Raw genomic sequence first — 16,318 nt, forward strand, 5'->3', positions numbered from 1 at the left:
CGACGAGAAACACAACATCCCAGAACAAGGCGTTGAAAGAGACGCGGTCTAAGGACAAAACAACATTATACATGTTGTTTAGAGCTGTAGACGAATCAGGATTTGAAAAGATCGATGGTTCAACTATGTCAAAGGAAGCATGGGAAACTTTAGAAAAGGCGTTCAAAGGAGCAGATAAAGTTAAGCAAGTTCGATTACAAACTCTTCGAGGAGAATCAGAAAGAATGAAGATAAAGGAGTCGGAGTCTACTACATCACGCGTGTATAAACAGTTGTAAACCAACTGAAACGAAATGGAGAAGCAATGACCGATGCTCGTGTTGTCGAAAAGATTCTAAGATCTTTGACAGACAAATTCGAAAACATAGTATGTGCAATAGAAGAGTCGATGGATCTCTCGACAATAACTGATGAAGCAATCGCTAGTTCACTTGAGGCACATGAACATCGCAAAATACAGAGGAAGGAGGAGACACTTGATAATGCATATCTAACAAAGGAATCCACTAAAGACGAAAGGGCACTCTTTTCTCAAAATTGGCGTGGGAGAGGACGTGGCCGTGGAGGTCTAGATGGTGGTCGAAGTTATCAAAATGACAACTTTGAGAGAAGACAGGCAAGCCAACAAAATTGGCGAGGTAGAGGACGTGGTCAGAGAGGTGGTAGATTCAACTAATCCAACATCGAATGCTACAAATGTAACAAACAAGGGCACTATGCGAAGGAATGCAACTCCTACAGCTGCTAAGCTGCTATAACTATGGTAAAGGAGGACATCTTGCAAAAGATTGTCAACTCAGAAGAAAAGTGGAAGAGACAACAAATTTTATCCTTGAGACAGAATCGAATGAAGGATTCCTATTGATGACTCAAAAGGAGGTAAGCACAGAGAATGACACTATGTGGTATCTTGACTCAAGGGCAAGCAATCATATGTGTGGTCACAAACACCTATTCAAAGAAATAAAAAAGATCGAAGATGGTCATGTATCCTTTGGAGATGCATCAAAGGTGAAGGTTGAAGGCAAAGGAACAATTTGTTACTTGCAAAAGGATGATTTGCTTGGGTCAATTCAAGACGTCTATTTTGTGCCATAACTCAAAGCAAATATTTTGGGTTTGGGACAACTCACAGAGAAGGGTTATTCGATATTCATGAAGGATCGAATACTGCATCTGAAGGATAAATTAGGGGATTTGATTGCCCAAGTCAAAATGGAGGGAAATCGAATGTACAAACTGAATCTAAGAAGCGTTCGAGAAAAATGCTTGAAAGTTAATGTCAAACACCAGTCGACCTTGTGGCATCTGCGGTTTGGTCATCTACATCATGCTGGGATAAAGAGATTAGCAAAGAAGAACATGGTGCATGGACTACCTAGCATGGAATATGAAAGAAAATTTTGTGAAGGGTGTATACTTGGTAAGCAAACAAGAACTTCCTTTTAGAAGAAGTCAGAATATCAGGCTAAGCACATCCTTGAATTAATTCACACTGATATTTGGGGACCAATCACTCCAGAATCCTTTAGTGGCAAGAAGTATTTCATCTCCTTCATTGATGATTTTTCAAGGAAGACTTGGGTCTATTTCCTGAAAGAAAAATATGAAGCACTCGACACATTAAAGAAGTTTAAAGTAATGGTGGAGAAGACAACTAATTGGCACATCAAAACTCTTCGATCTGATAGAGGAGGAGAGTATACCTCGGCAACCTTTATGAAGTATTGTGAAGAGCAAGGCATAAGGAGATTTCTAACTGCAGCATACTCACCTCAACAAAATGGGGTTGCTGAAAGTAAGAATCGAACAGTCCTTGACATGGTTCGGTCAATGCTTAAGGGCAAAAACATGATGCTTGAAAAAGTAAAATATAAACTCTCTCTATATATATAATAATAATAATAATAATAATTTAGGTGTAAATTATAAATAAATAAATAGTATATTGAAAAAATAAAATGATATTAAAACACACTTGTTGTGCTAAAGTGACACTTATTTAACACTTTAGGGGTAGTTAGAAATTGATGGACTGTGTATTAAATGAAATCCCATTGTGTGATGATTCTTAGTCAAGTTTGTGATTGGCATTAAATTGATAGATCGAAGAAAGAGGCCAAATCTAAGACAAACTTAATAAACATTAGGTGGTTACAAACTTAAATGCATTTATACAACCCTTTATTAAACAAATAACGCAAACTTGGTGGTCACGGTAGTTGATATTAGCATGACTTCAGTTAAACAATTCATGGAAAGGAACTGGAATTTTGTGAAGCTTCTAGACTTATTCTACAATGATGAAGGGTACTTCATCATGCGATTCCATTTGTTCTAGGAGAAAGAAGTTGTGTTATCTAAAGGGCCTTACACTATACTGAATATGCCCATGTTAATCAGAGATTGGTCGCCAGATTTTAATTTGAAGAGAGACATGCTCAAAACTATACCAATTAGGGTCACTCTTCCTCATCTACCTTTATATCTATGGGGAGCCAGAAGTTTAGGGAGAATTGGAAGTATTTTGGGGACACAAATTGTTACTGACGAATGCACAGCACAAAGCCTCAGAGTCTCATATGCTCGAATTCTAATAGAAGTTGATATCACTCAAGAGCTTCTTACAGAGATTGTTATCAAAGACACAGAAGGGAACAAGATGAATCAAGTTTTGGAATACGAATGGAAGCCGAAGTTTTGTGGTAAATGCAAGAAATTCGGCCACATTTATGATAAACCTCTAGTGAAGAAGGAGAAAGTATGGAAACCAAAAATTCCTCCTAATTTGAACAGCACTGATGCAACTGAATCAAGTAATAAGGGAGTGAGTACTACCAAGGATGATGATATTGACTGGACCAAAGTGCAAAGGAGTGGTAAGAAGCAGTGACAGAAGCATGTACACCTAGGATTCAATGCACAAATGATTTTGGACCTCTTGGAGATTTGAATGCCTCCTTGTTGGTACAAGACAAGGTGCCATGATTGTTTCTTGGAATGTTAGTGGACTCAATAAGGTAGGAAAGACTTGAGAAATTAGTTCCCGTCTCAAGGGTCTAAATCCTACAATCATAGTTATTTTGGAAACTAGAGTGAAAATAAATAAGGCAGTGGCTATTAGAAATAAGCTTAATGTGCATGAAAAGTACCTTGACAATTATGATCATCATGAAAATGGGAGAATTTGGTTACTTTGGGATGACAACAAAGTTGATGTTAAACCAATTAGCAGTACTAGTCAGTTGCTACACTGTGGAGTTTATACCAAAAATGGTGAGTTCCTTAATTGGCTTACTTCCATCTATGCGATGAACCACTTGGAGGATAGGAGAAGGCTATGGAAAGACATTGTGAATTTGCAGGTTCAGAATAATGACTCTTGGTGCTTACTTGGTGATTTCAACAATGTGATTCATGCCCAAGACAGAATTGGGGGTAGAGATGTCACTGAAGCTGAAACTTGTGATTTTAAAGAGATGATGCAAAGTGTTGGGATGTACGAAGGAGACAGTACGGGTGACTACTTCACCTGGTCGAATAAGAAAGTTGAGAACACCATCTATTCGAGAATTGACAGGTTTTTGGGGAACTTAACGTGGCTGCAGCAGAACATTGATTCTTCTTTAATCATCATGCCTCCTAGCATTTCTAACCACAGTTTATTATGTCTGAAAACTACAGTAAAGCATAACCATTTCAGAGGCAATTTCAAGTATAGAAATAGTTTGGCTAGGATCACAGGGTTTCATGATGCTGTTGAGAAAAATTGGAGGATTCCTATACCGGGGAACCCTATGTATGTGTTATGGGTGAAACTAAAGAGGCTGAAAGATGTGTTAAGAGTTCTTTGCACTAATTTCCATGATATGAAGAGGAAAATAGATGCAGCAAGGCAGGATCTTGAAAAGGCTCAAATTGAGCTCTGCACTAACAGATTCAATATTGATAAAATTGAGAATGTTCAAACTTGGTCTAATAATTTGATGACTCTTAATGCGGTGGAGGAAAGCGACCTGAAACAAAAGGCTAAGTTGGATTGGATTAGGCTTGGAGACAGAAACAATGGGTACTTCCATGCATCTATTAGAGGAAGACTTAAACAAAATACCATCCAATTCTTACATAAGGAAGATGGCAGTATTATAACTAGTCAAGAGGACATTGAAAATGAGGTGTTGGAGTTCTATGGAGGTCTTCTTGGCTCCACTAACAGCAACTTGTTGGGAATTAATATTCCTGCTATTAGAAAAGGCAATACTCTAAACCAGCTTCAGAGGGATTTCCTAGAGGGTCCTGTTATAAACTGTGAAATAGCCAAAGCTATTAAGGAGATGGGAATCAACACTACTCCTGGGATGGACGGATTTGGTTCGGGCTTTTTCAAGGATGCTTGGAACATTGTACGAAATGATGTCACTGCTGCTATTCAAGACTTTTTCACTCATAACAGGCTGCATAATGGTTTCAATAGTGTTGTTGTTGCTCTAATTCCAAAACATAAAGATGCGAGAATGATGAAAGATTATAGGCCCATTTCGTGTTGCACTATGATTTACAAGGTGATCTAAAAAATTTTAAACAACCGGCTGAGAAGTCTAATTGGGTGCATTGTAAGTAAGAATCAGGCTGCCTTCGTGCCTGGCCAGCATCTGCATGATCATGTGTTATTGGCTTTCGAGTTGTTGAAGGGCTACGAAAGGAAGCATGGCGCTCCAAAATGTATGCTTCACATAGACATTCAGAAAGCGTACGACATGGTGCATTGCGATGGTCTGGAGAAAATTCTAAGTGAGTTTGGTTTCCCTGGAAAATTTATAGGGTGGATAATAACTACTATTAAAAATGTGTCATATGTGTTTAAGGTTAATGGTAAACACACTATGAAGATGTCAACCAAGAGAGGTATTAGGCAGGGGGGTCCCATCTCCCCCTTGCTGTTCATTTTGGTCATGGAGTATCTAAATAGAATTCTTTGCCAGTTGGAGAAGATTCCTGATTTTAAGTACCATTCAAAATGCAAAAATTTGAAAATCACTAATCTCTGCTTCGCTGATGATTTGTTGTTGTTTGCTAAGGGTGATGCGGTTTCGATTAGCCTCTTGATGGAAAAAATCAATTCTTTCTTAAAATCCATGGGTCTCAAGGTCAACCCTAAAAAATGCTATATTTTCTTTGGGGCTGTTGATTGGGAAACAAAAGATGACATATTGAACATCACTAGCTTTTCGGAAGGCAAAATTCCGTTTCGCTATCTTGGGATCCCTATGTCTAATAAGAAGCTAGCAATAAAGCACTATGATGTCCTTATTGAGAAAATTATATGCAGAATCACTCACTGGAGTTCCCGTCTCCTTTCTTATGCAGGAAGGGTCCAACTTATTCAAAGTGTCGTTTTTGCCACGGTTAATTTTTGGATGCAGTGTTTGCCTCTTCCCAAAGGAGTTATTCAGAAGATCAATGCTTCCTGTAGAAGTTTTCTTTGGATAGGTGATATAGAGATTTCCCGTTAATCTCCGATAGCCTGGGAGAAAGTTTGCAGCCCCCAAGAAAATGGAGGTTTGAACATTATAAATCTCTCTCTTTGGAACCAGGTTAATTTACTAAAGCTGTCGTGGAACATTTGTCAAAAATCTGATAGTCTGTGGATAAAGTGGCTTCATTCTTATTATGTCAAAGATAAATCTATATGGAGCTTAGACATTAAGAATAACCACTCTTGGATTTTTAAGTGTATACTGAAACTACGACCTCTCTATCAGCAGCACATTCAGCTTATGCAAGATGGTTTCAAGTCAAAGAAAATATATTTGGCCTTGGTCAGTGGTACTGATAAAGTTTTCTAGAGAACGGTATTTTTTCGTAATTTGGAAAGGCCTCGTGCCCAGTTTACTCTTTGGCAGGCTTGCCACACCAGACTCGCACCTAAAAACAGGTTAAAGAAGTTCGGTCTTTTGACGGAGGACAAGTGTTTTTTCTGTCCAAACCCGGAAATTCATAACCACTTGTTCTTTGGGTGCCAGCGGCTTAGGAGAATTTGGCAAATGGTTCTATCTTGGCTTCAGGTACAACACCAACCGGGTGAATGGTATGATGAGATTAGGTGGATTGCTCAAGTTTGCAAGGGTAAAAGGTGGCGAGCTGCTCTTTTAAAATGCGCTTTCACTGAAACCGTATAATTTACGTGGAAGTTTAGAAATAATAGTATTTTGGGAAAGTTTGTAGATAAGAGAAAGATTGAGGATTTGATTATCGATACGGTGATTTATAGAGTTTGGGCAAATAGGATGTATAGGAAAAACCTTGCAATTCTCATGATGTAGGTTTTTCTTTTTGGTGGTGTTTCTTGCCCGTTTGCTTTTCCGTGTCTTGTTGGACTGGATCGTTGGCGATCGCCTTGTATATACCGTTTTTCGAATTAATCAAATTTTATTGGTTCAAAAAAAATAAAGCAGTTCAATAAAAAAGCCATTTCAAAACCGATACATCGAGCATTATTCTTGTAATATCATGATAATTTTCATTTATGTGATTACTTTCTTCTTTATATGCAATCATTATCTCCACTAATGAAACAATTTTAAGAAATAATTAAATCAATAGATGGAAGAAATATGAAAAAGTAAAATGCTAAAACCAAACCGAAAACAAACAAAAAAACTATAAACTATACTCACTGGAAATTGAAGTGAATGCCAAAACAGAAGAAATTGGCAAACTGTTTGTTGAAACCAGAGTTGTAAGAAACGCAGAGTATTACACAGCTAGAACAACAAGAACAGACAATGGCGGTGACACAGGCGGCGAAAAACAACAGAAAAGATACCATGAAAACGATTGAGAATTAATTTATTTTTAGGATGAGGGATTACGGCATCGTCACTATATTGTACAAGGGTTATAGGTTGTAGAAGTTGCAGAATTAACGCGCTAAAATTTAGGGGGAAGTTTTTAATCTTTTACTAAATGAGATCGTGTGGTAATTATGTGAACAATATTTATTTATCTATAAAAAATTATAATTAATGAAATAGAACGTGCCTTAAAAAAATTGTTCGTATGATTCGTCATTTTTACAATTCGTTCCAAATATCAGTGTTGTTTTTTTTTATGAATTTAATTATTCATCTTGCAACAAAAAATATATCTTTATTTTTTTGTTAATATTTATTAATTTTTAGTTATATTTTTTTGTAGCGGTAAATTTTGAAGCAACAAAAGATACAAATTTATATGTCATAATACATATTTCACTTCTTCATCTAATTCACTCTCTCTATATTTCAACTTCTTCAACAATATTTTTACTAAATTTTTTACTTATAATTTGCTAATTCTTAGTCATGTTTTTCAAATCATATATTTATCATGCAACTACTAATTTCGAAATCATGTTTTCATTATTGTTGAAATTAATAGTTGTGTTGTTGGGGTTTGAAATCTCACCTTAAGTAGGTTTCTAGGTTGTTGGGTGTATAAAAATGTGGTGACAACTTCACCCTTAGAGCTAGTTTTTGAGGTTGAGATTTAATAGTTATTATTAATGTGTCTTGCTTAATTTTTTTCTATTTTATTTCATTTCTAATTTTATTGTTTTCTTAATTATCTTCTATATTATTTTTCTAGATATAGGCTTTAAAAAAGAGAAAAATATATATTTTTTCTTAATAAAATTGTAATTGAAGAAGTTAGGCTATCGATGGGGTGAGATATAATATAAATAAAAGTATCTATTGTCCGAGAAAGTATTAAAGTTTAAAAATAAATTTAAAATAAGTTAATATGAGTTTTTATGTTGATTGATTTTATAAAAAGATTAAGAATAATTTGATAGTTTGTATTTTAATATAGTTTTAAAAATAAAAAATATACAAAAGTTTAAACACGATAAAATATAAAGGTTTAAAAATAATAAAATGAAGAAAAAAATGCTAAAGTAATGGCTTTCTTATTATTGGTCTTGACAAAAAAAAAAACTCCTCTTTTTAAATGTAACATTTTGTTTTCTCTAATTTTATAGATTTTTTATAAAAAATATTGACTTTCAAGCATCATAAAATAATTATTTTTTTAGAATTTTTGAAAATATTGGGTTATATGATATAATGGATTAGAAGATGAATTTTTATTATTGTTTTGAAAAGAAATTTAAATTAATTTCATTACCATACACTACTAGAAATACACGTATTTCCTGCGGAATTACCTGCGGATTTTTGCTAAATTTCCGCAGGAAACGTGTTTCTTGCGGATTTTCCTGCGGTTTTATGTCCCCAGCTAAAACCTTCGTGGGTAATATTTTTCGCAGGTAATTCCGCAGGTATTTCCGCAGCTAAATCCGCAGGAAAGAATTCGTAGATAAATCCGCTGGTAAATCCGCAGCTAATTCCGCAGGTAAATCCGCAGGAAATGTATATCCGCAGGAAAATCCGCAGAAAATTTCTTTCTCAAATTAAATAATTTTTTATTTTTATAAACTTTTGAACCATTATATATATTTAAATAACTATAATATAAAATAAAATTATAATTTTCAATTTAAATTAAACTTGAATTCATAGAACATAATTGGTAAGAAGTATTTACATAGTCATTACTAGTAATGATTCAAAAAATCAAGTTATTACTAATCATTTGTCAACCAAGTTAAAAAGATAATACAATCCAAAAACTAAGTCAAAATGAAAAAAAGGTACAAATCAAAATTCATTTTAGTGTGTTGAGGCCGGAGTTGAGTGAGTTGAGGCCGACTTGGATGTGGAATAGGTTGTGGTTGTGGTCGGAGTTGAGTGAGTTGAGGCCTACTTGGATATGGAATATTTTGGGGTTGAGCTTGACCTTGAGCTTGATATTGAGTGAGTATAATGATATGAGGACTAGGTTGGGGTTGAGTGAGTTGAGGTTGAGTGAATTGAGGTGGAGTGGGTTGGGGTTGAATAAGATATGGAATAGGTTGGGATTGATTGGGTTGAGGTTGAGTGAATTGAGGTTGTGTGACTTCATGTTGAGTTGATATATTCTTCTTGGACTTTTTTGGCGGCATAGTTTAAGAGAATTCAAACGAATGCAAAACCTGAAAAGTTAGAGTGCAACAAATCTTAATAGGGGACCCTAACAAAATATACAAAATCTTAATAAAACTGCATGCAGTAGTAGTATCAATACACACCCATACATTTATCCATATTGACTATAGCCCATGCAGTAGCAAAATTGAAGAATTTATTGACTATCTGTTCCCTGAGGAAACTCAGACAACAAATCTAAAGATAACATTCAGCACTAGAATAACTCTTAATACATGAAGGGACTAGAAACATGGTATCTACTACTTAACTTTTCAATAAAATAGTCTTACAATCTAATCAAGTCAGGGATAACTTTTCAAGATTACTTAGTTAAACAAATCTGAAGATAACATTCACCACTGTAAACTGTCTGCGGCTTTTAAACTATTAAATTGTCAACTGTATCAGGAATCACATAATTAATTGTTTATTTTGCTACTGCATCAACAAGAACTATCTCTTCATAGTCACACACACTTATACAATCCCACTGGATGGTCACTAATGTAGGACATTTGAAGCCACTAAGATATATGTATACTCAATAAAATAGTGAAATCTATGTATTTTTATTCAACAAAATAGTCATTGTTAGAAAGAGAATATTACTAAACTATTCACAACATAACATACATAGAGTAGGAATGCTGATTGTGGCGCATTTAGGTTCGTAGATAATGGACATGCTATCGGTATAGGTTCACCAAGGCAAGAGGATTGAAAAATGATGAGAATGTGTTGTGTGCTTTAATAGAAATGGTGGTTGACTAATCTATAGATGTTTCACTTATTAAATATTCTCCAATATTGTTTGCAAACACATTCAGTTTTCATTAACTTTTCTATATATAATTGACTATTATAAGAGTTTGTACACAACCAGTCACAATAATTTAATAATAATTTGGAGACATGGTCCTTTCACTCATACAATTGGGTGGCACTGGCAAAAACAGAAAATTGACAGTGTGCAGAATTAGCAGGGTTCAAAGACGAACCTGAGCTTCTATTCTATTGATGCTTTCTTGCTTCTTGTATGCCCTGTTCAGAACAAAACCTTTCATTAAGAAACTTCTCATACAAAACTCTTTGGCATAGGAGGAAAGATAACATAAATCTCAACCAGCAGAACATAGTCAGAGAAAAGACAAGGGGAAAAGTGTAAGCTTCAATCCTATAATCCATACTTGATGTTTATGGTTAAATTAAAATTAAAAATTAACTATCCTTCTATTTCCAACTTGACTTCCTCTGTCTGAAGCTTCTCCTCGACATTTCTTCGAACATCTTCTATCCTTCTTGCAGTCTCTTCTTTCAACAGTGCCAAATCCTCCTCAGGTGGAGCCTCGTAGTAACCAAATGCAAAATATTGAAAGATATTAATAAATCAACATTGATGAATATAAAAGAAACATATGACACACATGTAAAAATAAAACTTCCTTCTTATTAAAGTTCTCTAACCTACACACATATGACACAATGACAATTACAAGGCATCTAACACAATGACAATTGATATTCATAGTTTTATCAGTAGGGTAATGCTTAACATCACAAAGTTAATATGCAATTATTGTAGCTAGTCTTTAATTTACACTAGTTCGTAAAAAATTGCAATAGTATAGGATATTTCAGAGCTAAGATTAATAGTAATACTAAGGATAAACTAGTATTTTTTACTTTCAGTATGTTGGTTCAAAAATTGACAAATGTAAACCATTTATTTTCATTCCAATTTTTAACCTTGCTTTGCTCCTCACGTCCAAACCAGAGCCACCAATCCTGTCATAATGTAAATAAAACAGAAAAAGACATCGAACAAACTAGTTTTTAGTAGTGTCTTTCGTACGTACGGAAGAAGCAAAAACAACATCATCGATACTGTGTTAGAAAGAGTGAAGAAAGTGATAACTAACTAACCATATGTATTCAGCGATGATTTTCTCGGTGGTGTCTGAGAGATCAAGGTTGATGAGATCTGTAAGAATGTGTGCACATTTTTGGTAGATATAAGTATTCCAAAACTAGTTATTAAACTTCAAACAATGCAAAAACATTTGAATTAGTTGAATACCATTTTAGTTAGTAAGAATGCCTTGAGAAATAAGAACTGAAATTAAATAAATTATGTTACATTAAAGTTTTGTTTTATTGTTGGTCTATTTGTGTGTGACTTATGTTGATAGAATCCAATTGCAAGACCTTGTTCATCTGAAATTTAATTTCTCACTACAATGTATATACAGTTTTTTGTTGCAGTCAAGTGTTGTAGCCCCAATGTAATCGCGGCCGCATTTTAAAACCACAGTCCATAATCTCAAATTAGACAACAATCATTCAAATAATTTAAATAAACAAACCTATTAAGCAAACCAAGCAATTTATTTTATACTAATATTACATGCTAAGACTAAGAGCTTGGTTGAGACTTTTCATCAAACACCTTCTGTGTAAGATGAAAAACTCTTCACTTTGAAAGAATTCGATAGCAAGAACTGAGCAACAATCATCAATGATAACACAGCTATGATTAAGCGACCAAGAATTGAACATAAGAGAAGAAGAGAAAATCAAAAACGCAGAATACTTGTCTCACCGGATTTGTCGACGAAAACACGAGAACAACCTTGAAACTCCATCGCGACCTCCGCGATTACCTCATAGCTCCGCCGCACTCTCAATCTCGACTTCCGCGGCTCCACAAACTGAACGTGCCGTCGGAAACGTCTCCCAGCCGGAATCCCGTCACCCATCATCCATATTTTTCGCCGATAATTCTTTGGGAGTGAATCATTCTTTTGGAGTGAATCAACTGATTGATTATTTGGTAGCATTGTTTCATGATGATCAGGAGAGCAGAGAGAATGACTTTTAAAAATAAATGTTTTTTTAGAATGAAAAAGCACTTCTCATAAGTGCTTGTGGAGGAAAGAAAATATTTTCAGAAGTTAACATGGTGAGATACATTATACAAACTAAACCCATAAACAATATATAGAAAATATTTTATAATTTATTTATATATAACCTTTGTTTTTAAAAAAAAAAACACTAATGTAACTTATTATTATTAATTATTAATAATAATAATAATAATATTAATAATAATAATAATAATAATAATAATATTAATAACCAAAAAATGGTACATACTTTTTAAATAAAATGTAAACAATATTATATATATATATATATATATATATATATATATATATATATATATATATATACACATATATATATATATATATATATACATATATATATATATATATATATATATATATATATATATATATATATATATATATATATATATATACATATATATATATATATATATATACATATATATATATATATATATATATATATATATATATATATATATATATATATATATATATATATATATATATATATATATATATATATATATATATATATATATAAGTGTTTAAATAGATGGTAATTTATACAAATAATTGTCTATTAAATTGAAATTAACTATAATTTTAATTTGTAGTAAAATAATAATAATTAATCTTTCATTTGTTAATATAATGCACTTCACATTAAAACATTAATTAATATAATAATATTAAATATAATAATTAATTTTAAAAAAAATTAGACAAAAATTACTATAATTTCAAGAAAATAGTAAAATTTGCAGTATAATCCGCAGGAAACTTTCCTGCGGAATTACCTGCGGATATTTTTATAATAGTTTGATTTTAATAAAATAGATATACGCAGCAAAATTTGCAGGAAACTTTCTTGCGGATTTACCTGCGGTTACTGGTTTATAGTTTCCTTTTCTGTTTGAAATGTATAAATCGCAGAAAAATCCGCAGGTATTCCTGCGGAATTTCCTGCCAATTCTTGATCCGCAGGAAAATTTAGTTTATTTAAGAAAGTCCCAGCAAAATCCGCAGGTAAACCTGCGGAATATTTTTCGCAGAAAATTCCGCAGGTAATACGTGTATTTCTAATAGTGATAGGTCGTAAATTATTGCATTGATCTCGGTGAATTTTGTCATTTATTTTAAACTCACATTCCTTCCTTTTCTTTATTTAAATTAATAATGTAAAATATAATACAATAAGTTGTCTATTTGACTTTTTTTACTAATTTTATGCTAATTTCATTTTAAATAATGAAATCATACTATGAAGCATTAAAATAATTACCTTATACTTTAAGTTACAAGACAACCAATATTAAATTTTTTATATTAATATACTTTACTTAATTATCTTAATGATAATGATAATAATAATAATAATAATAATAATAATAATATTTAAATTACTCCACTAACTACGTTAGTTATTAAAAAAAACCATGATTAAATATTATTATTATTATTAATGATAATAATAAGTATAACTTTTTTTTATATATATATTTTTAGTTTTATAATATTTATTTTTTAATAATATTTATGTTGTCTATGAATATTAACAAAAATAAGAATATTTTTAAGTAAATTTAACAATAAAACTATTATATTATTATAATTTCAAATTAAGAATATGTGATTTCCAGATATATTCTTGCATCGCACATGACAAGCAACTAGTAAACCTAAATGTAAAATAGTCTAACACACAATCACGAAAAATAATTTAATATATTATATAATATTATATAGTTTTAATTCATTTTTACTTGAAATGGAAAAGCTAGAGTTAAAGTTTAATATTTAGTAATATATATATTGAATTAAGTAGTTATAATATAAGCAGCAGATTTAAAATTGTATTTTTATTTGGTGTTCGGTTGCGTAGTATACTGACTTTTTTTGAAATCTTATTTTAAATATTTTCTTACCAATTTGTTTCAATATTTAATCTTGACTTCCAACTGAATAATCATGTCCAAATATTTATTAAAAAAAATTAAATTCGGCCTAACATCGGCTAATATCTCAAACGTTAATCATTACAAATTGAAAAATATATAGTAGTCGTTTTTTATGAATTAAAAAAAATTAAAACTTTAAATTTGATTAATTAAAAAAAGGACAATCATATTTTAATTTATATTTAAATGACAAATCAAGTTACTTTAAGAATAACCTAATAACTCTACGAAAATAATAAATTTTACAAATTTAATCGTCAAATAAATATTTCTTATTGAATATATCACATTAATAAATTATTATAATTTTTAAATTTTACTGAGAAAGTTCGATTTAATGTATCATATAATTTTAAAAGTATAAGTAAAATATTGGCAATATATAAGATGTCATAGTTATGCCTATCTAATTTTTATGATATTTTGTATTCATGGTCGTTAAAGTAAGTGAAACAAAAATTAATTTTGAATAATTAAGTTTCTTTAAATGTTGATGGAAGTTCTTATAAAAATTCCGTTAGGGTAGGTTATGCTTTTGTAATGGAGATCTCAAAATTGTAACTGTTAAAATTTAGTGGACATATTAATTTTGTTGGTAATCTATTACCTTAATTTTTAGCCATGGATTGATGTTAGCTTGGAATAAATTATAGAAATGTGTGTTGCGATAATGTAAAAATTATCAAAGAATATATTTGTAGAGATTGTATTATTTCATTTTACCATACTTAGACATCTATTCATTGCTTGTATTGTTTACTTTTAAGTGATTATATGAGAATTCTATTTACAATTACAAAAGTATAATTATTATTTTTCATATAATTTTTTATTTTTAATTTTTCTTAGTATAGGATATCTCAAATAGTAAATATAGGGGGTGTAATCGGATCGGTTTGGATCGATTTTTGGTCAAAAAAATGTCTGAACCGATGATATTTCCATCGATTTGGTTTGGTTCGATTTTCAATAATTTTCAAAAATGGAATCGAACCAAACTAACCGGTTTGGTTCAGTTTGATTTGGTTTGGATGATCAGTTTATAATGTTTATTTTTTAAAACATTATATTCATTAGTATATTCTTCACTATCGTGTTTTTTGGTGTATTTTATGCTATTATTTTTTTAAATAATACATTTCATGTCATTTATTTCATACTCTATTTTTTTAAATAAATTAGAAGTTGCTCTTAATAGATACAAAAGATTGAAATGATTTATGTTGCGTCAAGATATAAGTTCACTATCAAACATACAATTTAACATTTGACATCAGAATGTTGGAAAAGGATTTCAAAGCTTAGAAAATAGAACACAACAAAACACACATCAAACTTATCAAAATGATGGTGGTGAAAAGAACAATGGTTGCGGGCGGGCAGAGCAGCGGTTCAGTGAAAGCATATTTTTTATGACTTTGGGTTTCTATTTTTTTTTAAGTTTTAGAGTTCGGTTCTAGAAAGGTATGTTCATGTTGTTGGTTTTGTAGTTCATAAATTATTTGAAGTCTGTGTGATTTATTTTTCAATGTGTGTGACAAGAATACTACTTTTATCCATCTCACCTTAGATCTAGAAACTGAAGTTTATGTTGTTGATGATCTATTTTTAACTCTGCCCTTATTTTTGTATTCTGTTTTTGTTTTTGTTTATCAGGTTTTTATACATTTGGCCTTCAATGGTGAAGGTGGAGATTATTGATGAATTGATTGTTGTGTTTTCTCCCTCTCTCAACTTTGCATTTTTAGGAGTACAAGGTTTTCTCATGTGTTCTTTTCATTCTTATGCTACTGCTAAAGTTTTATTTCATAACTTTAGTTTTTTGGAGCTATGAATTTATTTATTTTAAGTATTTTGAATTAGACAAGCTTCATGTAGTTCAATTTTGATCTGTTGTATGTGGTTTAAAATACTTTATGTGTCTCTTAGGTAGGAAATATTAAGCTTAGATATTAAGTTTGTTATATTTTGCCATAGTTTTTGATGGATCTGTTAGTTCTTTCTTTCATAAATTCAAAAGTTTCCATGTAGTTCAGTTTTTGAAGAGTAATTTTTTTTTACCTTTTTGTTTAATGACATAGTCAATTTATTTTTGAATACAGGTTTTAAACCTCATGGTAGCATTTAGATTGAAAAGCTGTAAGTTCACCAGATTTAACTATTACTCACGTGGGAGTTTATTCATGATAATATAGTACAGCTGAAGGCAGTGATGGAGCAATGGATGGAGGTATGAGAAATGCAGGCGTCGCTGGAATCTGGTATATACAAATCACTTGAGATATAAATGAGTGTTTGTGCGTGTCTATTTATTTAGAGCATTGGCATTCTCTTTTAAGGGTTCATATGTTGGTTGGACTGCAGCGATTCCGTGTTC

General features: G+C 31.6%; 1 protein-coding gene across 1 annotated transcript; it reads right to left on the bottom strand.

Moving 5' to 3' along the window:
- Nucleotides 1–10,301: 10,301 nt before the first annotated feature.
- Nucleotides 10,302–12,001, bottom strand: LOC131606791 (uncharacterized). The gene is made up of 2 exons (XM_058878916.1): nt 11,668–12,001; nt 10,302–11,049 (listed from the first exon to the last, which is right to left on the bottom strand). Exons 1-2 carry the CDS (start codon nt 11,903–11,905, stop codon nt 10,958–10,960), a joined length of 330 nt encoding a protein of 109 aa, XP_058734899.1. The 5' UTR covers nt 11,906–12,001; the 3' UTR covers nt 10,302–10,957.
- Nucleotides 12,002–16,318: the final 4,317 nt, after the last annotated feature.

The sequence above is a fragment of the Vicia villosa genome, linkage group LG5 (genome assembly GCF_029867415.1).
Source record: "Vicia villosa cultivar HV-30 ecotype Madison, WI linkage group LG5, Vvil1.0, whole genome shotgun sequence".
Taxonomy (NCBI): Eukaryota; Viridiplantae; Streptophyta; class Magnoliopsida; order Fabales; family Fabaceae; genus Vicia; species Vicia villosa.